The sequence below is a fragment of the Melozone crissalis genome, unplaced genomic scaffold (assembly GCF_028551555.1).
Source record: "Melozone crissalis strain CALT ecotype California unplaced genomic scaffold, PUWL_Pcris_2 ptg000041l_1, whole genome shotgun sequence".
NCBI classification, from domain to species: Eukaryota; Metazoa; Chordata; class Aves; order Passeriformes; family Passerellidae; genus Melozone; species Melozone crissalis.
Window position 1 is genome coordinate 878,778 of NW_026535819.1, and position 27,616 is coordinate 906,393.

Consider the following 27,616-nt stretch of genomic DNA (forward strand, 5'->3'; position numbering starts at 1 on the left):
GGTGCTGCTCCAGCTCTGCAGGCACACTGCCCCACCCGTGCCAACGCTCAGCTCTGCTGCCAGCAGCTCTGCCCCTCTCCTACCCCTTCCCCACCCCATTCCCACGGCAGCGAGCTCTCCAATTCCGTGAGAATTTGGCTTGACAGAACAGGAACATTTCCAAGCAATACAAACCAACTCAGTGCTCACCAGACTCACCCACAGGAAACAGCATCATGTTCGTGGCTTTTTTTCCTGAAGTTTATGGCAGTTACATTCAGCATTTGGTAGTAAAAGGTCTTCAAAACAAAAACTTTTAAACTCAAATCCTTGATAGGCCAGACACATTCTGATTCTCCTTAAAGAGGATTTTAAAAAGGTTTAAAGAGAAATCGCACTTAGGAGCACAAAGGAATCTCCTAGAGATGAAAGCCCCAGCGCTTTCCCTTCCCTCCTCTGCCCAGAAAGGAAACCAGCACCTCTGCAGCACTGCCAGGCACAGATGTGCCACTGTTTAACGTGGCAGCCCCTCAGAACGTGCCAACATCAGTGCTGAGACAACGGCCAAGCCTGAAATCCACTCTGGGACCTGGTAGCAAGGACCCTGCCCATTCCTCCTCCAGTGGCTCAAGTAGGTAAATTCACAGAAAGCACCGAGATTACAGCAACAGGCCCGTGGCTGGCACCTTTTGGCAGCACTTCTGCTACTTTTGGTCCTCTATGCAGTGTCTTTCCACCTTGGCTATTGCACATCAAACCTAACAACATCACTTCCTAGACACGGAATTCAGCATTTTAAAACAAAACATTACGGGACGCAGGGGAAAACAGTAAAAGGACATTACAGGCAGGTTTTTAATTCTTTGGAAAGCCTAATTCTCTAACTACACCTATCAAGACTAATAAAGGACCTTCAGAGTAGGCTGGAAAAAAGAAGCAAAGGACCATCTTGCTACAAAAACTCTCGGCTCACCTGGGGCTCACTGAAACACCTACTGGTTTTAAAATAACTGAGTAACATTTAAAAAAAGACTCCAGTTCTTTTAAGTATTTTTCTATGCAGAGAAACCAAGTGATAAAAGCTGTGAAGGAAATGGTTCTTGCCCCTTCCATAAAGGAGAGTGAAGCTGAAAGCCCTGATGGTGCTGACCAGGAGAGCCAGGCCAGCACAGAGGGGCAGCACAGGGGTGATCACCACCTCCTGTGTCCTTGTGCCTTCTTCAGGGATCCCACAAATGCTCTCCTCAACCCACACCCAAACTGCAGAACTCTCACACATCAGTCTTAACATCTCGGATATTCAAGTAATAATTACATATTACAGGACACTTCAATAGAAATGAATTTATATTGCTTTTTGATATGATCTGGCCATATCTTCAAGGGCATGTTTGTGCTTTGCTGCAGGGCTGTGCTTGCAATATTGAATTACATGTTCAGCACCAAAACCCCATCAAGGCTGAATAACCAGAATATTGCAATGCTACACAGACTGAGACACCGAGTAAGGCAGATCAGAAGAATTCTGTTTTGACTGAGTATTGCTCCTCCACACAACTGAGTCTCTAATAGAGGAGAAAGACTATAGAGAAAAGGAAAAGGTTACCATCCCACCTTCTCACCTGGGATCAGTTTTGGCAAAACTGCTCGATTGAGTTATATCTGAGAGCCCTAAAAAGTGAGTTTCCTGATTATGCCTTGACAAGTAGCACAGCCAAATCAAGCACTCAATACTTTACTTAAATTGCTCTAATTCCAATTGACCACATGATTTTCCCAAGTACTAGTTGCTTACAGGTTTTAATCATCAAAATGCACACACACACAAAAATGAACCAATCGTGTTTTGAAAAGAGTGTGAGAAAGATTTTGTTTTCTTTACCAATCACAGACACCAAGTCTTACCACGTCCCTCTGTCAGAAGTGCAATGAACACTCTGGAAAGAGCAAGAAATAATACTGACATGAAAAAGTTCAGTGCTCGCTGTCCTTTTTCAGTGCATTGAAGCTGAAAAAGAGCAGTGAGTGCTTATATACAGCCAACATGCCCCAGACCACTTCACTCATGAAAAACCCATGTGGTGTTGTGCATAAAAACCTCCTTAAATTGATAACTGTCAGTTTAAGGGGAAGGCGGGGTGAGAAATCTATAAAACACCCTGAACTGATGTCATGATATGTTTCATAAAGAACAGTGTTATATTATTTTAAAATATTTTTTATGAACAGTAAAACTTGCACTGCTGCATAGCAGACAACACGAAGAACATTTAGTAAAAACATTCACTGAACCCCCTGGCATATGTATTTAATGTCACTAATCAAAATATATATTACAGCCCAAGGTTCTGTTAAGGATCTCTGTTTGGGGTTTGTACAGTATACACAATAGCTCAGAAAAAATATTACAGTAAGGTATTTTATTTCTCCTTTTTATATTAGACTTTTCTATTGTAACTTACAGTCCCTCTCCTCTATATATCCAAACCTCTGTAACACCCTAATGCCCTAGCCAAGAAGTGTTCAGCTAGCTAATAAGCCCTATTATAAATTCCAGTTTTAGAAATTTCAGTAATTACATCTTAATAAATAGTTCAGTTTGCCCTTTTTAAATCTTAGCCTTTTGAGGAAGTCCTTTTGTCACCAAAACATGGTAGGTCACAACCTGTTAGAGGTCAGAGAGGCTTCTGCTTGTTTATTCAAAGGATAGGAAGTCCAAAGATACTTGCAATGCATTAAATATAGTTATATAATATTTACACTGTCCTCTCAGATTTTAAATTTAGGTGAAATATAACCAATAACTGATGTCAGCTACTACAAACTTTCAGTGTGGCTGGTGTTCTCTTAATAAAAGGTGTATTCAACTAGAAAGTTTACTACGTGGCTGCCCCGTTTCCTCTTGTTTCAGTTTTTCGTTAGAAATTAAATGAAGGGAATTATTCACGTGAATAAGAATTCAGGAAGAGGGGTGGTGGAGAAAGCATGAAGAATTTTCTGAATGTTTTGAGATTCCAAAATACCTGAAAACTGTGGTCCCTTTTGCAGTGCCAGTATCTAGAGGGGAGGAAAATGCAACCCAAAGAGAAGAGGAAAATCTGTTAAATTAATTAGATTAGTAAAGGTGTGTTTTAAAATGCCTCAATTCTGTACAGTATTTTACAAGGAAAGTCTTTTCTTCAGCTTTTGCAGCTGTTGTACATTCTTAGGAACTCCTCTCCTGCTCAGTCTGCCTGCGCTGTGCGAGCTACTTGCGGTCATCGATAGTTTTGATGAACTCCACGGCTGCCGTGAACTGCATCCACCAGTAGGACTCCTCTCCAGACAGACAGTTGGCATAGAAACTGCTGATGTACTGCACGGTGGACAGCAGGCAAGGGGGGTTTGCCTGGGGTGGGAGAAGACAGAGATACGGCTTGTTTGCAAAGCCCAGCATCCACAAACACCGCCAGGTCCAGAACAGAAGCACAATTCCCTTTGTGCAGTGATCCTCATCCTACAGAGTGTGTAACCTGCCTGCAGGGTAGGGACTGTTTATCCTCGCCAGCCCCGCTTCACACGCTCAGAAGGCATCAGGTTTGATGAAAGGAACATTTTTCCAACAAGGAAAAATGACTAGCAGGCCAAGAGAAAGAGGGGGAACACGCCACAATCTGTGAAGGCCATCAGGACCTCACACATGTAAAGCCTGTTGTTCCAGCCTCTCACACATCAGATCATTCCCCACTCATGTCAAAAAAGCAACACAACCCAAGTTAGTCCTGGTCTGGATCTTGGTCCTGAGAACAGCATGAAGCAGGCACCGGTGACAGATGCTGTGGACATGCCTCAAACAAACTCTACTCTCCACACACCATCTGCACCCCAATTCTCTTGGTTCCCAACGCAAAGTTTGCTTGGATTCAAAAACCGTAACTCTGACCACATTTCTGACATTCCTATTCAAACCCTTCTAAATCAGATCTGGATTTGAGCCTGGGCAGCTCCCTGTGACCACAGGCATTATCTTTCCTAAATTTGCTTGTGTATTACGGGCATTAACTGGGGTTTGTGATCTCTGCAAAAGAACTCACCTTTATGAGAACAAAGACCAGAACAGGAACAAAATCATCAGCCCCAGGCACGGAGTCCTCGTTGGCCAGGCTGAGCAGGTTCATGATGGTGGAGCACATCCTCAGGATGCACTGCACCTTGTCCCGGGGCGTTTTGTAGGCGCTGATGGTGCGGATCTCGGACTGCGCCGACGGCCACGGCGCCTCGCGCAGGTACACCTGGGAACAGCCAAACCAGCCCTGCTGGGGCAAGCTCTGCTGGGCAGCAGGGCAGCTCAGCCACCACGGGCTCACAGGTGGTGGAGAAATGGGAATATGTAAGGCAAGGTGAATTCAAACTGAAAGAGGGGAGATTTAAGTTACGGGTATGGAGGAAATTCTTCCCTGTGAGGATGGTGAGGCCCTTGCACAGGTTGCCCAGAGAAGCTGCAGCTGGGTACAGCCACAGCATGGGTACAGTGTAATTTCCTGAAGGATATTTCAGCTGTCACAGGCAGCAAAGCAACCCTTCTAAGTGTAAAACAGAACAGTCCTCTCCCCATCCCAATCCCCAACACGCATAATGCAGAAGCAAAGGAAGAGAGTTGTTACCTCAGGTATCTGAAGTGCCTTGTGGTTTGCAGTCACTACTTTGGATAACCGCTGTATGTGCTCGTGAAGGACCCTGAAACACAAAAAAACAAGAGTGAAAAGTAAGCAGCAGCCAGCCAGCTGAGGAAACTTCATGTTTGATAGGACAAGAAAGATCTTCAGGAATGTGGCTCTACAGATGATGGACACCAGGTCAGTGAAGATGCAGAGAATTGTTCTGCATAGCCAAGAACAACACACGTCCTCTAGAGCATCCCAACAGCATCTGTTCTAAACCACAGGAACCCCAAATGCATGAGTGAAACCAGAAAATGGACCAGGTCCAGTCCTGAACCAGGTTTTGATCATTCTCTTAGCACACACACTTGCAGACCTGACAGTCTGTACCCCAAATCATCACACTTACAACTTTTTTTTTCTGTTCTAGCAGTTTGTTGCAAACACATTTGCAGATGATGCTAAAGCCCTTCCTCGTTCTTTTACAAAATGTTCTGAACGAAAACATGAATTTGTGTGGCTGACTCAGACAAGTCTGTGGCAGGAGGGCTGCACAGCTTCCACTGCACCAAGTGCAAAAGAGAAAACAAGTCCTTTGAATTCCATTAACTTACTGGTCACGCAAAATATCTCCATCCTGATTAGGGTAGAAGGCGAGTTTGAAAATGCGATTCATCACACTGCGCTCGATGGCTAATTGTGCATCCTGGAGCTGCTCCTCACTGGCATTCTGCCAGATGGCATCCTGAGCCATGGCCCCGTACAGGAACTGCAGAAAATCCTCCACTTGGGCTGTTTTGTCGTCTGCTGCCGTGAGCTTCTGGAAATCTGATAAAAAGGGAGGAAGGGAAAGAACATTTGCTTAAGTAAAAAAACGTTACTTCTGATAAGTTTTTCAGGCACACTTAATGTGCAGCACTACATGCTCCAGGAGCAAGAACTGACTCCAAATTCCTTACGTGCTCCATTTAGTCAGATATGTGCACAGAGAACATAGAACCAGTTTGGTATAAGTGGCTGTTTTGAGTTTCCTGGTGCCACTGTCTCTTATGCTGTGATATTTTTGAATCTTTGATTCACTTGATTCACACTGTTACTATCCCCCATATCTTCTAAGGTGCAGCCATCAGTTCTAGACTAAGAACTGAATGCTGCAACTTGATTTTTCATGTATCAGTAGATATAAAATAATTCATAGTATTCATGCCTCTGCCATGGGGCAGATAATGTGATTTAGCACAACTTTTTTGGCCAAGTAAGGTCAAATTACCTTCATTCCCTCAGGCCATGAAAAATGCAGACAATTACCATAGCTTAGCGACCACAACATACTTTAAAGTCACAGTAATCTGTCTGTTTAGCCATTAATTCACCACATGAAATTAAAATCATTTTAGGAATCTACTCCTCAGATCAAAAGACATATTTTAAAACATTAACCCAAGTCAGCGTCTAAATACAGAGTAAAGGATTATAAAAACTGTCTGCATTAATCTTACCTTGAATGAACTCCCTTATTTTCTTCTCCTTGCTCTCCAGCAGTAGCCTCACACAGACTGTAGTGAAGTATCTGTTGGCCACCTCTTTATCCCTCAGGACTCTCTGCAGGAGCCTCTCCAGGTGTGCCTGTGTGGTCTGCAGGCCTTGGCGGCAGCGCGTCAGATAAGCGATATATGGAGCTCTTTTCCTAAAGCACAGAGCCCTGTGTCACACTCACAGCAAAGACAGGCTAACAGCTTTATAAACTAAACTGCTGACTCAGACTGCAAAGGGTTCTTCCACTTGTTCCTTTTAAAACTAAACACTGCCTGAATTCGGACGTTTGCCTCACATGGGTGACACAACTGCATCCTTTTGTGGGGAAGCAGAGATGCAACAACCTGGTTTGGTAAATACAATTGAAACCAAAAGCTTCCCAAGCTGCTGGTGAATAAAGACACGAGCGGGGGAGCCCCAGCTGAGCAGCCCCTGCACGGTACCTGTAGTCCTCGGCGATGGAGGCCAGCAGCTTGCGGCACGTGCGGTTGTCGAAGCGGCTCACGCAGCGCATCGTCTCCTGCAGCTGCGCCATCAGGTTCTTGTCCTGCAGGTTGATGGCCTCGGCCAGCTGGACTTTCAAGAAGCACACAATTTCATTATCTAACAAAGAACAAAGGAAAAACATTAAGGAAAGGAAACGTAGGCACGGTGAAAATAACTATCTTTGAATAGGGGAAACACATTAATGGTTTAAAACAAAACTTCTGTACATTAGGGAATAAATGTTATTTTAGAACAATTTAAGAAGCCTTTTTGAATTTTCCAGCTGTCAGAGGATAAGCCTCCATATTACTATCTTATCTAGCTTTTAGAACCATTCTGAAATGTGAAGAGGAACCCCATAAGGTGACACATTCACCTGTCTGCAAATAAACCCAGAGTGAATGAAAGGATACAACACAACACATTTATACTAAGTCAACATAAAGACCCAGTAAATCATTCAAGTGGCACGACTTCCAACAGCACATGTATTTTCAGAGTCTATTCTATAGCTTCAGGCTCTAACCTGCACTCTATCTGTGATACTTCATTACAAAAAAATCTTAGAGCAGGCTGAGATGGCAGTTTGCCTGCGGAGTAAGAATGAAAACATTCTGGGGGCAAAAGGCAGCCTGTGCCCTCAATATTTATGGCAAAGAGAAGGGACCATAAATGGTGCAGTACAAGTGCTATTACACAGGGACAAGGAGACACACACAGTGCAAACAGCCTGTACCTTCAGGGTCTGTGTGGTCTGGGAGACCATTCCTTGTTGAATGTGTCAGCATCGGGAGGGCAACAGAATCTGCTGAACAAAGAGCCAATCTCAATTTCTTCTTTGCATCCCTTAAAGAAGAAAAATATTTTCTTAACACAGTTGATGAGAGGTCTGCTTCTTCAATAAGAAATCTTTACTTTCTTTATTATTTAATACTGCCTAGAAGTTATTTAACATCATTTTAATATACAGCATTGTCAAGACTTTAGAATAACAGTTTTTTTGATACAGCACCAGTTTCAAAGGGATTTTCTAAACACTGAATTGCTCTGTCCTCTCTGGTTACAAACATCCCTCCACCAGTGGAAATGTGACAGTTTGAGATATTTAAAACTAAAAGCACACCAAAGTTTACAATGAATCTGCATTAAGATTCTTGTGGGAATCAGTCACACAGCTTCAGCTTTTAATTCTACTTTGTGGTTAAGATGAAACCTGGAAATGTCTTTACCTATAGGAGAAAGCAGAACCTTGTGGCTGTGCTACTTGGCTTGCAGAGTCTGGGAGGTCGTCTGCAGACATGTTCTGCAAAGCCTCATCCCGCGGGGAGTCGTGCATGCTCTCACCATCCCCAATCGCCTCTGTGGAAACCAAAAACACACTGCACCTCAAGAGACGAGTCAAGAAGAAACCAGACCAATTTTCTGCTCATTATTCTAAGGTCAGGGAGAGAATGGGGACAGCAAATAAACCACCTGGTTCTGGATATATGAAAAACTGCACATTAAAACATACAACCTAGAAACTCCTAAGAAAAAACTGCAAAAGTTTTGGAAGGCACTTCCTCAGTGCCATTTAAAACAAAACAAAAAACTGGTAGGAGATGTGCTATCAACAGCCAGCTCCCTCAATGGCAATACAAAAGAACTGTCCTTGGGAATAATGATTTAATTCCCAGCCTCTGAGGGACTGTCCCACAGATTATTTGACAAAACATTCCTTGTTCAGAGCTCTATACTAACATTGTCTAGAATACTGAAGTGTTTTTATCTTTAAGGAGCAGAAGCTATGTTGGTGGTGATTACAAAAGGCAGGTTCTCACCTGCACTGTCGTAGTTCACGATGGCTCCTTCACTGGGACTCGTTCTCTTGATTGCATTCCTGTACTTGTCCAGAATGTCCTCAGCAGCTTGTGCCTGTGCACTGAGCCTCGGGCTGGGATCATCTGGAAGGACCATAAAAAACAACAGGAGTTACCCTGGTGTTGGGCCAACTGAAAGCAAATACAAAAACTTAAGCCTACACATTTGGACTCTGTTTTTAGCCAGATCAAACAAAGAGGTGCTCGTGTCCCATGCAGCCCAAATTCAAATGTATTAATAAAGTCTGAGGCAAATCAGAAAACAAACAGTATGATCAAAGTGAACAAATGAAGTCAGATCCTGAGCAGATCCTCAGCACATTTATACTGCATACACAAATGGCTCTTGGGTATTTGAAGACTTCTAGAAAGGATCAGGCAAACAGAAAACGAAACACCCAGGTTCAAACCATGTTTAATTTAACACTCAAGTAACTATTACAGGACTGTGTGTACAGCTATCCTTACAGCTCAGCTGTGACAAGGACAGGAGCTCTATAATGAGGGCGGGGGAGAAGTGAGGACTTGAGTTGAGAATCCCCTACATGCCCAGACAGACATGTGACAACTTAAAAACAGCCTTCAAGGCAGGAAATCTTTATCCGTTTTCTTATTCAAAATGTCAGCTCTGAACACGAACTACAACAGCATGTACCTGTCTGTCAATAGCTACCTGGTGGGCACTCTGGAGCTCCAGGAGGCACACTCTGAGAGAAAATTACTATGATGATGTTATTCACATACCTTGAAGCGTTGCGTATCTGTCAGGCACCATGTCATCTTTGTCTTTTTCTTGTTTTTCTTTCTTCCTAAATGGAATAGGAGCTGAAAATGCAAGGTACCTCATCAAAGACTACTCTGAGATAATGGCCAAATAGCAGAAACTTCAAGGAAGAAGCTAATGCAGAAAATGTTCATCAAATCAACTTCCAGAAAAGCATAAGCTTATCCATGGGGTAGAGCAGAACTGTACTGTCATCACCTACAGCCAGCTCCACCTTTAACACACAGGAGGTCAGGCAGAACAGTTTTGCCTTCCAGGTACAGCACACTCTAGGGAGCTACTAGCCAAGGGAGTCAGGTAGCTTCCCATTTTTATTTACATATTTATCTATACTTTAACCATCAAGGTGACTAAAGAGACCATAAAGGCAGTGTGAACTCTGACTGAAGCACCAAACCTACAGAGATGATCCTACCTTTGGGCATGGCAGACACAAAACGTTTCCTCCACCAGGGCTTGTTCCTGTCAGACTTCTCATCATCACTGTCTTTCCGTTCCTCAATCTGCAGAAGGGCAGAGTCTACATTTGAGCATTTACCAAATCAAGTGTAAAGAGAAAATTTCTCCTTCACATCAGCCTTTGCTACACTGACTGTAAAAACAGAACTACAGCAGAGCACAAAGAGCAGATTAAGTCAGAAATATCTTTCCTAAAGAAGACATCCCGAAAATGCAAACCCATAGACACAAAGAACCTTAGTTTCACTTATTTCTTTTTTAAATAAAATTAATTTTCAGGCTGCTGTAGCAGTTTAACACTACAATGAATCTGTTTCTGAAGTACCACCAGTAAATTTCATCCAGTAAATTTAAGAAAAGCCAGATCCATTTAAGCCACTCTGAACATCTGCAGCTTTATCTTATGAAACTACTGGCCAACGTTTAAAGGATAACAAAAGCGTGTTGTAATTCCTTAGCTAAAGACCTCTAATTCCCACTTTCTGGCATTAGACGTGCAGTCAAAGTGGGCAGGAGAGACAAAACCAAAATGCTGACTGGAAGGCTCACCTCTCCCCTGGAGGAGTCCTTGCTGGGAGATGAGGACGAGGACTGGGAGGCGGCCGCCAGCGCGGCGCTGCCGGAGGCCACGGGCAGCTCCCTGTCCTCGGCGCCCGCCCGCCTGTTCCAGCCAGGGTCGCTCATGGGCCGCCTGCCCGCGGACACGATGTCGGAGCTCCTGCTGCGCACCAGCCTCTCGGGGTACGAGTGCCGCTGCTTGAAGGCCTCCAGCTCCGCCGGCACCAGCGCGTGGCACCCGAAGCTGGGCAGCCGCGCCTCGTTGCCTCCCACGGCCCCCTCCAGGATGGGGGGGTCGGGAGGGGGGTGAGAGGGCCTTGCATAGTGCACTTTGGGCCTTACCACGGCTGACACACCTGCGGGCACGAGCAGAAAGAAGCCACGCGCATTTCTTTCAATATTATTCCAAATTACCTGATTACCTGCTACTAACATAGAAGCACTGAAAATGCCTGTTTTTAAAACAAAGCTTCACCTTTATAACTCACCCTCGTTTGAGGACAGAGGGTCAAACAATGCAAGCAAAGAATCTGTCTGAGAAGGAGGAGATGTCAACTGACTGGCTCCTGAAATGCAGAGAGAACAAAGTTAGTGCCAAAACTGCCTCCAACATGACAGACACTGGAAAAACAGACTTCAGCAACAAAAGTTTACAAAACTTATACTGCAAGGTATTTATAAAGATATTCTGTATGGAAAGATCTCTGCAGTACCTTGAAATTACCAAGAGTTACATCACAAAAAATGGGGAATTCTTGAGGAGCAGCCCAGTTCCAAAATGCAAGAGGACAGTCAAGGTAATCAAACTGAATTAGGGATTTTAGATCTAGTACTCAAGCTCTAGTACGGCAAAGCACTGGAGCCTCTTTGTCAAACAAATACAGTACTGGCAAATAAGGAAAATATTAAGCTTAGTCACTAGCACTTTGAAATTGGGGAGAAATTGTAAAAATCAAGGATTCCATAAATGTCACTTGTTTTTATCAGATTCCAGATAAGTTACTTACCATGGGCTGTTTCATCCATGTCAGGACTGGTTACAGAATCTTTGCCCCCAAAGTCAGAGCTACATTCAGACCTGAGATCCTCAATCTTGTTAGGAATATCTTCAGATGTTGCACTAATACCTTGAACATAACAAAAGAAGCATCTGTAATAGTCTTTCAAAGAGCAAGGAAGCAAAATCCTGAGGCTGTTAAAATGTTTGGTGGACAGTGAGTAATCAAGTTCCACCTCACAGTAGCACCTACAGACATTACAAAATTCTATATTCATAAAACAACAGCTTATTTTTGCTCTACATCTTCAAAAGTGTTACCATAGCCATGAATACACTCTGACAAGAAGCATTAGAAAGATACTCCATTCTTATACACTTTGCAGAAAATGAAGAACTAGAGCTATGATTTATTTAAATAAAACAAGTTGTTTTAAATGCAAGAAAGTTTGGAGTTTCTTCCAAAGCAACACTCCTCTGCTAACCACTGCTATTGCAGGACAGGGCATTTATCTCTCTGCTGCCTTTTTTATTTCTTCTGTGAGGCGAACAAAGAATCACAGCCTTGAAAATTCCAGAACAAGGGCAGGAAATTGTTTTATGAGTGAAGTGATGTATAAATAAAGCATGAGCAGCACAGTGGGTGCTGCCCATGCTGAGATGGAGCAGCACTGTCAGACAGCTCACACACCTGACACAACGCTCAGGCCGGGGGTGCTGGGCCGGGAGCTGACCTCCCTCACATCTGTGTCATCAGACGTGCTGCCCAGCCCAGAGCAGCTCTCCAGCTCCTGGAGCCTCTCCTCCTGTTTTAAATCTGGAGCCTCTGCAAAAGGGAGACAATGGACAGTAGAGAGAGAAGGTATCATTGCTCAATTCCACGCTCCCTAAACATTCACAAGCAGAAGGAAGGGGTGGGGGGTGATCTAGTGCATCAAGTTTTTAGGGAACTCAACCATTTCAGCAAGTGTTTTCTTTTATGCTTTGGTACAGAAGGCAAGACTCTGCACAGACAGCAATGCTCTGTCTGGACAGGCATGCTAAGGAGTGTTTACTGTTTTAATTGTTGTATGTCTTAGACAACAGGATAGAGTCACATCTTCACTAACCAAAGTAAACCATGGTCCTGGATAGCTCCTACCACAGGGAAGGAAAGCAAGCACAAGTTTGCTCTGAAAACCCTTCTCTTCCCCTTCAGACCTTAAGAATTTCTTAGGTAACAGAAGTCTCTCCCAATGCTTTCCATCTTCGTTCTGCCTAGGAGCATTTTGTCCTTTTAATCCTGGAAGTATTCACAAAAACTACCTTAAGCCTAGGACAGTAATTTCTTGAAGAAAGAGGAGGAGGAAGAGGCTGTTGTTTTGCATTCTATGCCTCTGGAAGAGTCTTAGAATCATGCTAAAGAAATACGCAAAGACTGCCCGATTCTGACCTGAATCACTTGGTAATACTTCCACACTCCACGCCTCACTTGTGGTTTCTGATATGGTTGAACCTGTGCAGGGATCAAGCAACACGGATCCTGAACCTGGCAAACACAGCAAGCTGCCTAGCATGTTCTCTGCAGCTGCACCTGCAAAGGTAAAGGCGGAGCGTATGGCTAGAGCTGGGCTGGGGCAGTCAGCTCTAGAGACAAAAGGAAGAACACCTCGAAAGTGTCCTTGGTAAAGCAAACACAACGTTGAAAAGAAACCAGTAACTAAGCACAGTCCAGGTCATGCACACAGAAATCCTCCTAGAGCAAATCTCCAGTTGCATCTGTGGAAATGCCCCTGTTGAGGAAGGGAGGAGGATGAGGAGGAGGATGAGGAGGATGAGGAGGGCTCTGCAGCCTCGGGTTCCAGAGCACACAGGACCTACCCAGAGCACAGCCGTTACCTGCGATCTCCTGCAGCCGGTCCTCGTCGATGTTGGGGTCGAAGTCACTTCCCAGGACATCTGTGCTCCAGGTCTCACTCACAGTCTCTGAAATGTCTCTGTCATCAGTCAAACCCATCATGTCACGGATTTCAAACTTACGGAGCTTGTCATCCAGGTTATCCTGAGTTGTGGCTGTGGAAAAAGAAACAGTTCTTGATTTTCTGAAAGGCTTCTCCAATTATTGCAGATTGAAAGCCTGTAAGAGTACATTAGGAAAAAAATCCCAAACAAACAGCCCCCTAATTCTACCAGGTAAGGCAGTGGTTAAAGGAAGGCCTGTAAAGCACTATTACTATTTCCTGAGTAGAATTCAGGAAATGCTGCCTGAAAAAAAAATTGAGACATAAGAAGAAAAATCTGGAAGTACACATGGTAATCTATCAATTAAATTGACAGGAAAAATAAATGAAATGTAGTGCTACAAAGACACTGATACAATTCCCATAGAGGAACAGGATCACAGAAAAGCTGAGGGCTCCAGGGATCATTCCAGCCCAAACTTCCTGCCCTGGTCAAGGACATCAGGTTGCTCATGATCATGTCCAGTCATATTTTGAGCATCTCTAGGCTAGAGACACCACAACCTCTGGGCAACCTGTTCAGTGTTTGACAAATGGACATTGAAGAGAAAATTGTCCAGATACTTCCAAACTACTCCAATCCAGATCATCCTATTCCTGAATGGAAGAGCTTGATATCAAGCAAAACTTTACAGTCTTCTATAAAGGACTTAAGTGTCAAAATTCCAGGAAATTTTGTTTTCCTAACAACAGACTACAAAGAATATTTTTTTGGGGGAAAAAAAACACCAAACCAAACCAAAACCACAAATAAATACAAGAGCGATTGCACAAGGGAAATGTCTACTTCTTTTCCTTGAATTTGTCCGTTTTGCAGCCTCTCTCCACAAAGACCTTGGCTTTAGCACATGCAGCAGCCGAGGCCCTGGGAGGAGGGTGGCACCTGCCTTGCTCGTGCTCCAGCAGCTGCAGAGCCTCCACGCCGTTGCTGCCCGAGGGGCCCGCGCCCAGCTCCGACACCGACTCGCCCTCCAGGTCCAGGGAGGACACCGAGTTGGAGCGATTGGAAGGGCCTGGAACACAGATTCACTTGAATAACAGCTCCTAAATACACAGCATTAACAATTCAGGACACAAAACTCACCAGAAAAATGAAATGAAGCAGCAGTTCCAACACAAAATATTGGATCTCACCACTAGTGTACTTAGCTGGAACTTAAAAGCCAGTAAAATCTTTGTCTTTAACTTATTTACTTGCTCATGAATTTGTTTTCTTATTTTGAGGAGACAGAGCAAAAATGAAGTTATGGAAGTTATACAAAATAATGCAAAAGTGATGTGTCCAAACCTCCTCCATCCCACAGACATCTGTGCTTTGTTATGTCTGAGGTTCACATAAAGGAGTTGTGCAGAAACTATTCTGAGACATGTAACAGCTAATTAGAACATGATGAAAAATAAGTCTGAGACATTCAAGTTTAGAGCTAAGTTAGATTATCTTAATAACTAGTACTGTACATAAGTTTAAAACAAAAAACCCTCTATTTTCTCTTTTTAAACACACTTAGTCTTTTTCTTCCCAGCACTCAGATTCAGTGATGCCTTTGTAGGTCAAAATTTAGCTCCAGGCTTTATTCTCTGAACAACTAAGAAAGAAGACAGGCTCTCAGAGTGAAATAGCACAGTCTTCAAAACAGCAAAGCCAAGAGGCTGCATTTAACACACCTTCCTTTTACAGTTAAGGGGGAAAAAAACCCAACAGAGCAACAAAACTTTTTCGACTTAAGCAGCCCTTCACCTTCAGATATTCCTTCCAGATTGTCACTGCAGAGGGAGAAGCGCAAGGTTTTGTCAGGTTTGCCATGGAGCTTGTTCTCGTCGATGGGGACATCTCCCTGCCCACCATCTGCAAGCTGCATGTTTAACACCTGCAGGGTGGCAGAGAGAAACAGGACTTCATTCAAATCCCCTCTTTTTCAGGTAATTAAACAGCAAACAAAACATCGGAGACACGTTTTTGTGTTGTTAATGGAACAATCAAATCTCTAACATTCTGTTAGAAAAAAAGACAGCAAACTCCCAAGTCAGAGCCTGTCAGGAACCACCCCATGGACATTAGGAATGTCCTGATAACAAGGGAGCCACAGCTCCCTCATCACCCCCAGAGCAGAGCAGTGTGGAAAGGATCTGCACCAGGCTGCCAGAGGAGATAATCCCAACCACCAGGCAGGCAGCAAAGCTGGAAGCAGCAGCTGTGCTACAGCTGGAGAAGGAAAAGGCTGAACACCAGCCCTGCCCCGGGAACAGGCTGCAGGCACTGAGGGCACTGTGAGCTCAGCTCTGCCCCCATGAGAACCTGGGCCTTTCAGGAGCTGCCAAAAGCATCAGGATCAGGGCTCCAGTTCTGCCATTCACTGTGTCCCTGGACCCAAAGGACAGGGCGTGCAGAGACACAGCAATTTCTTAATGCTCAGACCAAGAGCCCAGGCCGCTCTTAAGCTCCTTAAGTGAGGGAACAAACCCACCTCTACCAAAGGCCAGTTTGGAAGCTACAACCCCCAAGCTCAGTAAGGATTTAAACTCCCATTCCAGTTTTTTACCAAACTTAGCATTGCACCCTCCCTGTGTGCTGTGCTATTAGAGCAGACAGAGGCTGCATGGTTCAAAACATCTGAGATGTCATCGTTTGTGGATACCTCATTTTCTGACATCATTCCTGGAGTAATCTGTGGACCTGTCCCCAGAGAAATCACCAGCACTTCTTCTGGCTGCACTTCTGGAATAGTCTCCTGGGAGGATCCTTCATGATCTCCATGCTGGTCCATTAGCATGTTTGATCTACTTCTGCTTCGAGTGGCTAAGAAAATATTTCAAAACATCCACATCAGAAAGCTTTTTCTTTTGTTTAAGGAGGAAAAAAAACAATACAATGGAATACAGAACTGTAGTGTTTTAATTAGCAATACACACTAAGTAAATTCTCAAAATCAAAGTATTATTAAACTTTTGAGAGATGGAACTGATGTTTAAACTTCAGTACTGCCCTGTGGAAAAGGAAACTCAACATAAAAGTTGAGAAGCAGAAAAACAAGGTGCACTGTGACCTGTTTGCCAACAGCAATTCAGCCTATTCCAACCACAGAAACACCTTTCATCCATTATATGAGAAAATTAAGTTCGCTACTTAAAAAATGTCTAGGTTTCTGTGGTTTAAAGCTCTAATTAATTTGTTTAAAAGGCTTTTTCTCCTCAGAAGTAGGAAATCTTATTCTAAGAGGTGTCTCAAACCCAGACACACAATACAACATCAGGTGGTTTGCTCTGATTACTTTTCCACTCTTATGTCCCCTTTTCAACTGGCCTCAGATTCCCACATTTGGTTCCACAGAAATAAAAACACCCACATGAAATTAAGGTTCTAAGAATGGCAGCATGACACCAATTGCTACTTTATTTGACCCAAGGAAAACAAGGCAAGTGTGCAGAAGTGGCAGCCAGATTCTGATTATCTGGCAGAGGGGTTTTTATAACCCACATGCACACAAAATGAGTTCATATACTGCAGAAATCTGCCAGGGTGGCCCAAAGGCATGCTGAGTGATGTGACACGAGTCAGAGTTGCACAGAAGAATGGAAAGAGGGCATTACCCACCAAAAGGGGTTACTAGAGTTATGTGAGCTGACAGATTGGTAGCAGAGGTATCCCAGGCAGTAATCGCTGCCAACTGCTGTCCTGGAGTTCGAAAGCATTAAAATGAAACAAAAGAAACAAAAACTTAGAGCAAAAGCTATTTTATACCATAAAATAAATGCTGTAAAGTGCCACTACTATAGAGGTGTAAGACCAGAAGCATTCAAAAGCAGAGTTAAACCAACACGGGACAGGTTTGTTTTTGGGGTGGTTTTTTGCCGCTTATTGGACTCTGTATATTTTCATCCTTTTGCACATCAACACCAAATCTCTCAAACAAAAATATTCCACATGGTCATATGCACATAAGTATATACTGAAGAAGAGTACCACACTTCCTAGTTTAAAAGAAAGTATTATTAATATGGAAAAAAATCTAGACCCAGAAATCCTATTCAAAAAACAAAACCCAACCAACCTAAAATTGCATTCCAGAATACTGACAGTTGGAATTAGAGCAGGCAAGGAATGGAGAAAGGACAAACCTTCTCTTGTCAGCACATACTCTGAAAGTCCTCCTCCTGCCTGTTCACCCTGCTGTCCATTTGTTCTCTAACAAAAATGTTAAACTTATTCTATATCACTAATTAAATGCCTCTGCTTCCACCTTACTACTTTCCTAAGCAATTTTCCCCCTAGATCTGCTTCCCACCTTTCCCTTTATTGGCACTGCCAATCACCACCATTATGACTCCCAACCAGTCCAGAAACTTTCTCCAGTTCAGGCTGGAATGACGAAGGTCATTCACCACACTTGCACTAGACACTAAGGAGGTTACCTGGGTTTAAGAAAAATTCTTCACCATCTACACAGAAAAAGTAGGAACTGCAGGTGCAGGTGAAGAGTAAGCCCAAGAGATGAGTGAGAAATTGGCACAGAAATGCCCGAGGTGCCAGGAGCCAGGCGGGGGCTCCGCTCACTCTCCTTACCTATGGGCAGTCGGTTTTTTTTGTTGGCTGGAGTAGTTGCAGGAGAAAGCTGGGGGGTGTTATAGGGAGTCATTTCAAGGCTGCTGCTTTTCCCTGGCTTGTTCTGGGGTAAATTTGCCAGCAAGTTTTCCAAAGCCATCCGATCTTCCTTGAGCTGATCGCTTGACATCACGTTCCGCATGAAGCCAACCTAAACACAGACACCGGTTTTGGCGAGAGCTGCGGTGCAAACCAGCCTGCTTTGGCCAAGGTGGGGCAGGAGGGAGCAGGCTCCAGGGGCCCTGTCCAGGAGCAGGGGGCATTACCAGGGCAGTGAGCTGGCTGTAGGTCATGTACACCACGGTGCGGCTCAGCCCCTCCAGCAGGTTCACGGCCGACATCGGCGGCGTCTCGACCGCGCGCCCGTCGATCACCACGTCCAGGAAAGCAGCAACGCAGCTCTGAGACACAGCAGACAGTGTGAATCACACACCATCCCTAGGGTTTGGGACGAAACTTATGGCAGGAGTTAAGTAGCCTACAGAATAATTCAATTTTCGCTTCCTGTTTCTGAAATCTTGGGATAGAATAGCAGATATTTTAAGGTCACTGAAGAGTAAGCAAGGAAAGTGTGCAGTTACTTTGAGCATTTCCTTCATTCCCTTCCTGCATTCCAAAGTATTACTTACTTAAGCGTCCTCTTACAATTTAAAGGAAAAAAACAATGGCAATAAACAGGCCCTTCCTGAAGGATCTGCTGAGCACAGACTGAAAATGAAACAAAGAAGCAACAACGACATCACTTTCTTATCTGAGTGAAAATGTTACTTGTACAATAAATCTGTAGCTTTGTGTGGTGACTGTGTAACAACTAGAATTATCAAAACCTGGACAGATACAAGTTTACCAAGGATGCCAACAGGTTTTTAAACACTCGACAATCTATCACAGGTCATCAGCTTCACTCTTGCTCTGAGGAAGGTACCTGCTCTATGGCTACGGATGGGTTCATACCAACAGGAAAAGCTGAATAAAAAAAGGAAAACTATGCAAAAAAAGAAAGTTACTTGCACTAAGAAATTACTTGGTGTTAAAACAGGCATTATACTGAGGCTGTTTTCAGATCAAAGTGCTTCGTTAGGTTCAGCTGAAAAACCACAGACAGGAATTCAGTGTTTCACAGAATCACAGAGTGGTTTGGGTTGGAAGAAACCTTAAACACCATCCAGTGCCAACCCTCATCATGGGCAGGGACACTTTCCACTAGACCAGGTTATTCCAAGCCCTGTCCAATCTGGTCTTGAACATTTACAATGCTCAGTTGAAAATACCATTTAATTTAATTTTTAAAAATATTTTCTTTTAAGAAATATCAGGTCAGAGTAGAAGCAAGAATCCTCAATCCTTAATTCTAGTGTTCAAGATTTTTTTCCCCAGCTTCATTCAGGATTTAATCTGCTTCTCATGATATGTAACTTGGAAATTTAATACTTAGTAAGTCCTTTGCAAAGTCTGAGAAAGGAGCTGCAGAAGGATGATGACGTATTCACCAAATCTTGGATTTTTTAAGCCTGGATTCTTACTTTGTCAAATTTAGCGAGGCTGCTCTTCGTACGTGGATCTCCCTCCTCAGAGCCTGTCATTGCCAGCTGCTGCAAAAGTCTCCCAACCTGAAATCAAAAAGCAGTACACAGAATAAGCCTTTCATACCATGATGGACCTGATTATAAAAAATATTCAAAAAACCTCCGCCATTCTAAATCCTTTTTCATTTAATACTCCAAGGAATATTTCTGATTGAGTGGACAGAGATTTGTGCTTGCTTTCAGGGAAGAAAAAAATCCAAGAAGCTTTAGGAAAAAAAAAAGCAGTCATTGCCTTTAACAAGAAAATGTGCACACAGTAGGCTGTGACCATCCATACTTCGCCCTCCCAGGAACAAAGCATGTTTTGTTTTTGCAACACGTCAGAATTGAGAGTTGAATCTAGGTCATCCAAACCTAGAGATTTTAAAAGGCTGCATATATTTTACTAAGGAGAAATAGCAGGAGGGCTAACCCTTATTTCAGAGCACATATCCCTTATTCATCTCCAACTGCAAAGCAACCCTCACTTTAAAGAGCTGCCAACTGCTCTGCTGCAGCACGTGAGCAGTGACACAGGAGAGGATTGCTGCTGGATTTCAGAGGAACACTGAGCAAACTCCCCAGCGTGACTGCACTGTAGGATCACGCCCTGCCCACTTCACAGACAACAGTAAAAAGCAGGTTTTGTTCTTCACGTGGAGAAACATCCTCAGTCAGACAAGTGTTGCTCAACACCTTCAGATGACTCCTCTATGTAACATCATTAAATTGTCTAAGTGTTTGCATAATGACAAAAGCTGGTCATGAGGGCTGGGGAATGCTCCAAGTAGAGCACTGGACATTACAAGGGATTTTCAGCAAAGTATTTCATTATTTTTTGCAATACCTGGTATAATATTTAACATTTGCAAGAACAGCATAACATACTTTTTCACACATTCCAGAATTCATCTTCTAGTCATTTTTATGTCTTAGCTTCCATCCCTTAAAACAGCTTTTACAAAGGATATTTGCAACTCTTCTAAGGGATACAGGAAAACATGCTGTCAATTTTTTCAAGTCAGTATTTTAAGCAAACAGATAAACTTTGCAGCCTGCCTTTCCAGCAGCAATTAACACAAATATTTCGTTAGCATTCATTTTGTAAGGAGGATAGACAGTACCTTCACTTGTACTGCAGTAGCATCAGTTCTAGAGAGAATAAAAAAGCCATTTATATATTTTTAAGACTGCCTGGCTGTGAATCATACCTGCATCAGATTAAATCTTGCCACCTCATTGATAGGAGCATCAGAAATGATGCCGTACTGCTCGGGGTTGACGATGGCAGGGCAGATGAAGCAGGCCAGAAGGAGATCTGTGCACATGGCTCTGACCTCGCCAACCTCCAGCCTGTCCACACACGACAGCGTTTTGTACATCTGCGACACAATCCACCTCAAGCTGTGGGGAAAACAGTACGTGTTTTGTTTGAGATAGCCGATGAATTTGTTGACCAGGGCCACCAGCTTGGCCTCGTTGGAGTCAACCATCTCTTGGACTCTCTGCTTGAACTTTTCTGTGCCTTTCTCTCCAAACAACTTCTCCTGCTGTACCGGGGAGAATCTCTCAATTAACTTGTTTGCGTCGGTTTCCAGGTGGTCTTCATCCTCAACCAGAAGCTGCATGATCGGCTCATGCAAGGTAGCAGTAAGAAAAAGTTTTGCAGAAAAGAGTCCTTCAGAGAAGAGCTTGAACAGGATGCTGAAGGCACAGGTGCCCCGCCTCAGCAGCCGCCTGGGGTTGTCGCTTTCCTTCAGCTCAAACTCGATCAGGTACCGCAGCACCTGCAGCAGGTAACTCTCGTCCTCCTGCATGATGCAGTTGCCGTAGATGGAGGTGAACACTGTGTGAATGACACTCTGGGTGTTGTCCTGGTTGAGCTTCTCTCCAGCAACCAGGCAGGACGCAATCAGCCTGGGGTTCTCTCTCAGTCTGTTCAGGAATTCTCCGTAAGCAGTCTCCTGGAATCCCAGCTGCTTGTACCCATCCACAAACTGCGTGTCCTCCAAGATTTTTGCGTGCTGGCAACATTCAGCGGGAGAAGCTTCAGCACTTTAAAGAAAAACATTGAAACACTTTAAGTAACTCTTAAGTAAACAAACTTGCTAAGAGACACCATGTGATCTGTCTATAAACCAGGCTGCCACAGAGCAAAAAGTCTTTCCAGATAGTTACTACAAATGATTTCAAATTCTGGATAGCTTGCTCTCATGAACAGAAGCAAAACTAAGACGGGTATTAAAAAGCCAATTGCTTCAACTGCCAACAAGTGCCTTTTGGTGTGAGATTCCCCAGCTGAGGTTTGGCTTACAGCCCCACTTTGCTAGCCAGCACAGCAGGGCCTGCAGGCTGCGAGGGCTGGCAGAGGGTGGGCAGTACCTGGTGATGATGAGCCTGTCCAGGTTGATGCGCTGCTGTTTGGAGATCCAGGCCGTGCGGTAGAGCCGCTCCGCCGTCTTCAGCACGTCGGCGTTGAGGCGCTGGATCAGCGCCTTCTCCGAGCTCACGTACAGCCGCTCCTGCTTCAGGTGGTGGGCCAGCGTGTGGATGTCCAGCTTCACCATGGTGCCCCAGCCCTGGCACACAGAGCAGCGAGGGTCAGCCCTGCCAGCCCTGCAGTGGGCACGGGCTCACCGGGGCAGGGCACGCTGCTGTGCCCTCCTCAATCCCACCCTGCTGAGGCATGCTCTCAATGGAGGTTCCCAAGCGCTGCTCCCTTGTCTGGCACACAGCAGGGAGGGACACCGGCACAGAAGCTGAAGGTATTTTCAGCTTGCCCTGGTGAGCAGGAACAGAGCACAGCCCTGCCACAGCCCTGACCACACCTCAGGTGCACCTGGCCTTACCTGGGGACACGTGGCCACAGCTCAGGTGACACAAGTTCAGGGAGATGGAGACCAGCCCCCATTCCCACTCACTGTCCTTCACCCCAAAGCCCATCCACACAACCCAGCACTACCCAAGGACCTGGGTGCTGGGATCTCAGAATTGATGATAACTGCTTCATGTCTTCCCCACTAGAACTAACGGCCACAGCAGCTAATTTGGGAAGGACAGGGATTGAGACAGATTTCACCTGTAACAGACCACAATATACATGTTACATGTATCAGTAATGGAGATGTCACAGGGCTCCCTTCAAAGCAATACTACAGTCAAAACAAAAACTTATTTCCCACAACCTGCAGTGACTCTGGACAAGCCTTGCTTCACAAACCCCTTCAGACCATGCTTGAGAAACTACAAATAATGTGCTGGAATACCACGTGCTGGCCCAGTGCTCTCCTCTGGCAGTGTTTTAAAGATCTGTTTCACTGCTCAGCAGAGCAGGAGGTGATCCTCACTGAAGAATGCAGATTAGCTCCCTCATTAGGCACAGGTGTCCCATTTGCTGGGTTTCTGCAGCCTGACAACCAGGTGCACTGACAGCCATCACTGCTCCTTCTGTAATTAAGTCCTTTCATCTATAGTTTTAACCTCACAACCAGAAGCCAGGCAGATATGAACAGAGAAGCTGTCACAATGCGTTAAAAAAATTGCAATTTTATTACACCCCAAGGTTTAAAGGCCATTCCTAGCAAACACAGAAAACTGGGTATAAAGCTCTTTAAAAAAACCCCAAACTCAAAAAGACCCCAAACCAAATTCAGCAACCCTAACCAGAGGCTACAGCTGATGCATCCAAAAATGAGATTACGACAGGAACTTGAGAGATGTGCTAATTCAGATGTTTTTAACTGGGACAGTCTCAGAGAAATGATTAGAAGAAGAAACATTGCTGTTGCTGCCAAAGTTCTTTGTGAAACAAATAATAACTTCTTGCAACAAATTTATTTTTAGTCTCAGAATTTAAGAGCTTGCAAAAAAAAAAACAAAACAACAAACCAGCAGTAAACTTGCTACTGCCTGCAAACACAATAGAAACCAGTCTTTAGGCTGTGAGACAGTGCTATCAGCCTGCAAAAAGAAGGTGAAGCCATAAAAGCACACACAAGCAAGACCTGCAGAGCTGCCTTCTGCCTTTTCAGAGCTTCCCACTGTAGGGCTGTGCTCAAGAGCTGCTCATATTTGATCAAAATGAACAGTTTTTGTTGGCATTTTCCACTTTCAGGTGTCAACCCACAGTCCCCACTTTCCTCGACAGAAAGTCACTCCAAGTGGATCTCCTGCTTCTAAGCAAGTTTGGGAAGGAAGAGGAGACCCACACGGAGTACCCCTAGGAGCAGCCTGTAGCCCCTGCCTACAGTCCTTTGCTTTGCCAAATTTCAAAACAAGTCTCTATTTTTGTGTCACTGGTTACAAACCCATTTAAGAGCAGCCAAGCTGATTAAACAAATCCTGAGGTGTTTCCTACACTAACAAGCAATTTCTCCTGATTTCACTTAGGGTCTTTTTCTGGTTTTGTTTGTTAGAGAAGATGTTTCCAGCACAGGGATGGGCAAAGCTCCCTAAGAAGCCTCTGAGGAAGATGCTGTGCTCCTTCCTCCTCTGCCCACGGGTCAGAGCAAGCTCCACAAGCCCTGTCAGCAGAAGTCCACACAGATCCACAGAGTGCAGAGATGGGACACACACATTAACCCACCTGCCCAGCAAAAAGAGCTCAGACTCCTGCACTGTACTGCTTGTGATGTCAGCTGAAACAGAGTGACAGCAGACACCCCTCCCTGCTGGAAGGTGAGGTGAGCACCCACAGAGGAACAACTTGGGCACCTCCTCACGAAGAGCAGACACTGAGGCCCTGAGAGGCTGTGGGAAGTTGCCAACTGCTGTGCATTCTGACTTCTCCTTTAAAACTAATTGCCTCTCTGAACTCCAGGCCCAAAACAAGGCTCTGAGAGCGCCCTTAGCTGCATCTGTGCTGCTAAATATACTGGTCCTGTGACTACCTGATAACACCCCATCAGTCGGCCACTACCCACGTGTGTGTCTTATCTGCCTCTGCTGCAGAACAGCAGAAATAACGAAAGCCAGAGCAGAATTGATTCAGAACTGAGCACAGCAGGTTACTGTGTGCCACTGCCTTGTCAAGAGCTGTGAAAATCCACAGGATTTTGTGTCAGTCCACAGGACAGCTGCATGACAGCAGCTTTCACCCTATGTACAAGAAAAGTGGATCAGCAGCTTCCCCAGCCTGGGAACCTCCATAAAAATCAAAGTGGCTCAGCTGCAAGGGTTGTTGCTGAGATCCAGCTCTGTGCAGAGAAGCACCTCATCACTGCCTTCCACTAGCTTTTAAATGAATTGTTCTGAAGCCACAGATGCACAGCAAGCAAGGGCACAAACAGCTCTGTCTCCACCTGAGGTCCCTGGCAGACCTGGGAACAGCAGGGATGTAAAGCAGCAGTTTAACACACAATGCACTTCAGCAAGGCTCAGGGAAGAACACCCAAAAACCCAGCTGGGCAAGATGCACACTCTACTCCTCTCTTCAGACACTGCTATTACCCACACAGCTTGTCCTGAAAGAACAAGTTATTGTACCACTAACACACCTACCTGACACACACTGCTCCTCCCCAAAACCTCTTCCCTTTGCAGCAGAACAAAGACAGCAGCTGCATCCTCTGACCAGGCTCCACAAAGTGCACTCCAGAGCACTTGGCCACAGCCACACTCAGTGACACACCATGGAACAGCTCCAGAGCAGAGCCTCTGCTGATTCCTCCTTTGCCAGATTACCTTATCAGCTGCTCATAAACAAAAAGGTGCCTGTAATTACCCAGCAATCTGGTTTATGATACCATGCACAACACCTGAAATAGCAGGTATCTGTACACAGCTATATAAAGGAGTCACTATAGGATATTTAGATATCCAACAGCCTGCTGTGGCTGAAGGAACAACAGATATGTAAAATTGTGCTATGTGTAGATTACTTTTCAATCCTGGGATTTCATGTTGATATGGAAACATTTCCATTTTCTGTCAGCTATTTCAAGACCGCTCAGGAACCTGCAAGTAACTGTGACACAGTAAGAGCAGCTTAGCACAACAACTCAGACAATTTCCCTTCATGATGCTCCACATATCAACAACAAAGGCTGCATGACCTGACAGCATCCCAGATGCCTTGCCCTGCTGGCAGCACACATTTGTTCAGAACCCGAGGCAGCCTGTCCTTTGATGAACACAGGACACAGATTGTTTCCCACTCATGACATTGAATCTTCAGGTGCTGAACTCCACCTCACAACGTCATGGGTTTGTCCCGTGGCATACAGGAACACACATCTCTCTTGCATGTTTCTGTGATTCAGTGACAGAAAAGAGATTAGGTAAAGTGGTGAACTCTGCTGGTACACCAGATCCTCCTTCCTCCTCCTGCGTTTCCTGCTCAGGGTTACTTGCTCCTCCTGAGTCTCACTATGCAAACTCAACTTCCAGAGCAAGTTTGGGCACATCTAACATAGGCAGGGCAGGGCAAGGCAAAATCCCTCCATCCTGCTGAAAAATAACTCCCAAGCAAGCCTGAATGGCTTCCAAGCTAATTCAGCCCAGATGAAGTACCCCCTTCCTCATTAATACTTACAGTAGCTTCTCACAAGCCTTTTTTCTCAACACAAGCTAACTGCCCATCTCCCCTAGCAGAGCCCTTTTCCAGCAGCATGGTTCACCACGACCCAGGGCTCACTGCTGAACCCTCACATTACAGCACCCACCAGCTCAAACACGTGTGTGACACACAAAATGCAGGTCCACTGTCTAACTGTCATTAATAAGAAACTCATCCCCTCCCTTTGTTTCTGCCCAGAGGCTGCTCTCAGGTCACCCTGGACACACTGTCCATATCCACGTGTGAGGAGAACCTTATTTCTCGTGCCCCATAACAGAACTCATCAGTAAAGGACAGGATCAGCTGGTTAATAAATTATGGCACTGCCAATGCCATCTATTATGGCATTGCCATGTTAAATAAAATCAGCAAAAGCACATAACCATGCTAAAATCTCTTCCAGTTGCTTGTGATGCCAGAAAGCGGAGTTCCCTTCAGGTGAGGATCACACTAATAAACTTTCAGCCAGAACAAGTGCAGAACTTGAAGATGCACAAACTGACAAAACCAACCTGTTCTCCTGAGAGCAGCTCCCTTCCCATCTGCAAGGAAGGGCAGATGCCACTGAGGAGAGTATATTCTCCATTATCTGACAAATATCACATCAAAATCCGGGCGTTGAGCACCTTAAACAATTCTGAACCCTCCTCAGCTGCAGCAGTTGAAAGTGTTTCCTAAAGCCACCATCCTGCTGCTTTTGCAGAATATTTCAGATTTCATGGACTGCCCCTGCCATTTCCCCTCAATCCTCTCCAAACTGCAGCTTCTGCTCGCGAGTGAGCTGCATCGTCCGCCAAAACAGCACTTTACCTATCAGCGAGTGAAGTGTCACATGCCCGCTCCGAGAGCTCCATCCCAACAGCTCTCAGAGCGCGGTATCATGACTTTGCAAGAAAAACCCCGATACAGCCCGCACGGAGCTCTCCAGCCCCGGGGGTCTGCGAGGGACCAAAAGGGGAAGTCACGGCACCGGTCAAGTTTCAAGTTTTAAACCTGCCCGACACAAAGCCCCGCAGGAGCGGCGGCGCGAGCGGCTCCCGGCGCCGCGAGGGCCCCGCTCCGAGGGCTCCGGTCCCGCGAGTGCCCCCGCGGCGGAGCGCGGTGCCCGGAGCGGCCGGGCGGGCAGGGCAGGGCTGGCCCGGGGAGCAGGGCACGGAGGAGCCCCGGCAAACCGCACCGACAACTTCTGCCGCCGGCCCCGCGCCGCTCCGCCGCCTCCCGGCGCCCTATCGCGATAGACCCACCCGACATACCCTCCGCGGCTCCGTCTCTGCTCGGCTGCCCGCCTTCCCTCTCGCTGCCCTGGAAAAACCAAAGCGTTTTGTCAGGCCCCGGGCCTTCCTCCTCCTCCCACCGCTCCCTCCTCCTCTCCCTCCTCCTCCTCGGGGGAGGAAGCCGAGCGCTGTCGCGGGATTCGAGCGTGTCCCTACCCGGCCAGCGCCCCGGCGGCTCCCGCTGCGGCCCGGGCGGGCGCGGCACTGCGCAGGCGGCGACGGCGCTCCTGGGACTTGTAGTCCCGGGGCCGGCACCGGCAGCGGGGCCGGGGCGAGGCGGAGCGGGCCGAGGGCCGGGCGGAGCCGGGACCGCTCCTGGAGCT

At 45.5% G+C, this 27,616-nt stretch overlaps 1 protein-coding gene across 2 annotated transcripts; it reads right to left on the reverse strand.

The window, feature by feature from the left end:
- Positions 1-1,762: 1,762 nt before the first annotated feature.
- GAPVD1 (GTPase activating protein and VPS9 domains 1) lies at positions 1,763-27,488 on the reverse strand. Of its 2 annotated transcripts, XM_054284298.1 has the most exons (28): positions 27,450-27,488; positions 27,273-27,321; positions 21,846-22,042; positions 20,675-21,518; positions 19,422-19,508; positions 18,165-18,299; positions 17,860-18,049; positions 16,891-16,971; positions 15,935-16,095; positions 15,037-15,166; positions 14,186-14,311; positions 13,177-13,350; positions 12,731-12,871; positions 11,990-12,124; positions 11,309-11,428; positions 10,790-10,867; positions 10,293-10,657; positions 9,700-9,787; positions 9,245-9,325; positions 8,462-8,584; positions 7,871-8,000; positions 7,378-7,487; positions 6,599-6,758; positions 6,119-6,306; positions 5,234-5,447; positions 4,623-4,695; positions 4,053-4,250; positions 1,763-3,367 (listed from the first exon to the last, which is right to left on the reverse strand). In XM_054284298.1, the coding sequence occupies exons 3-28, from the start codon at positions 22,028-22,030 to the stop codon at positions 3,227-3,229; spliced, it is 4,458 nt and encodes a 1,485-aa protein (XP_054140273.1). In that variant the 5' UTR covers positions 22,031-22,042; positions 27,273-27,321; positions 27,450-27,488; the 3' UTR covers positions 1,763-3,226. The 2 variants fall into 2 exon arrangements, with proteins under 2 accessions (XP_054140273.1, XP_054140274.1); XM_054284299.1 differs by lacking the exons at positions 16,891-16,971; positions 27,450-27,488 and having other exon boundaries at positions 27,273-27,394.
- Between the last annotated feature and the right edge of the window lie 128 nt (positions 27,489-27,616).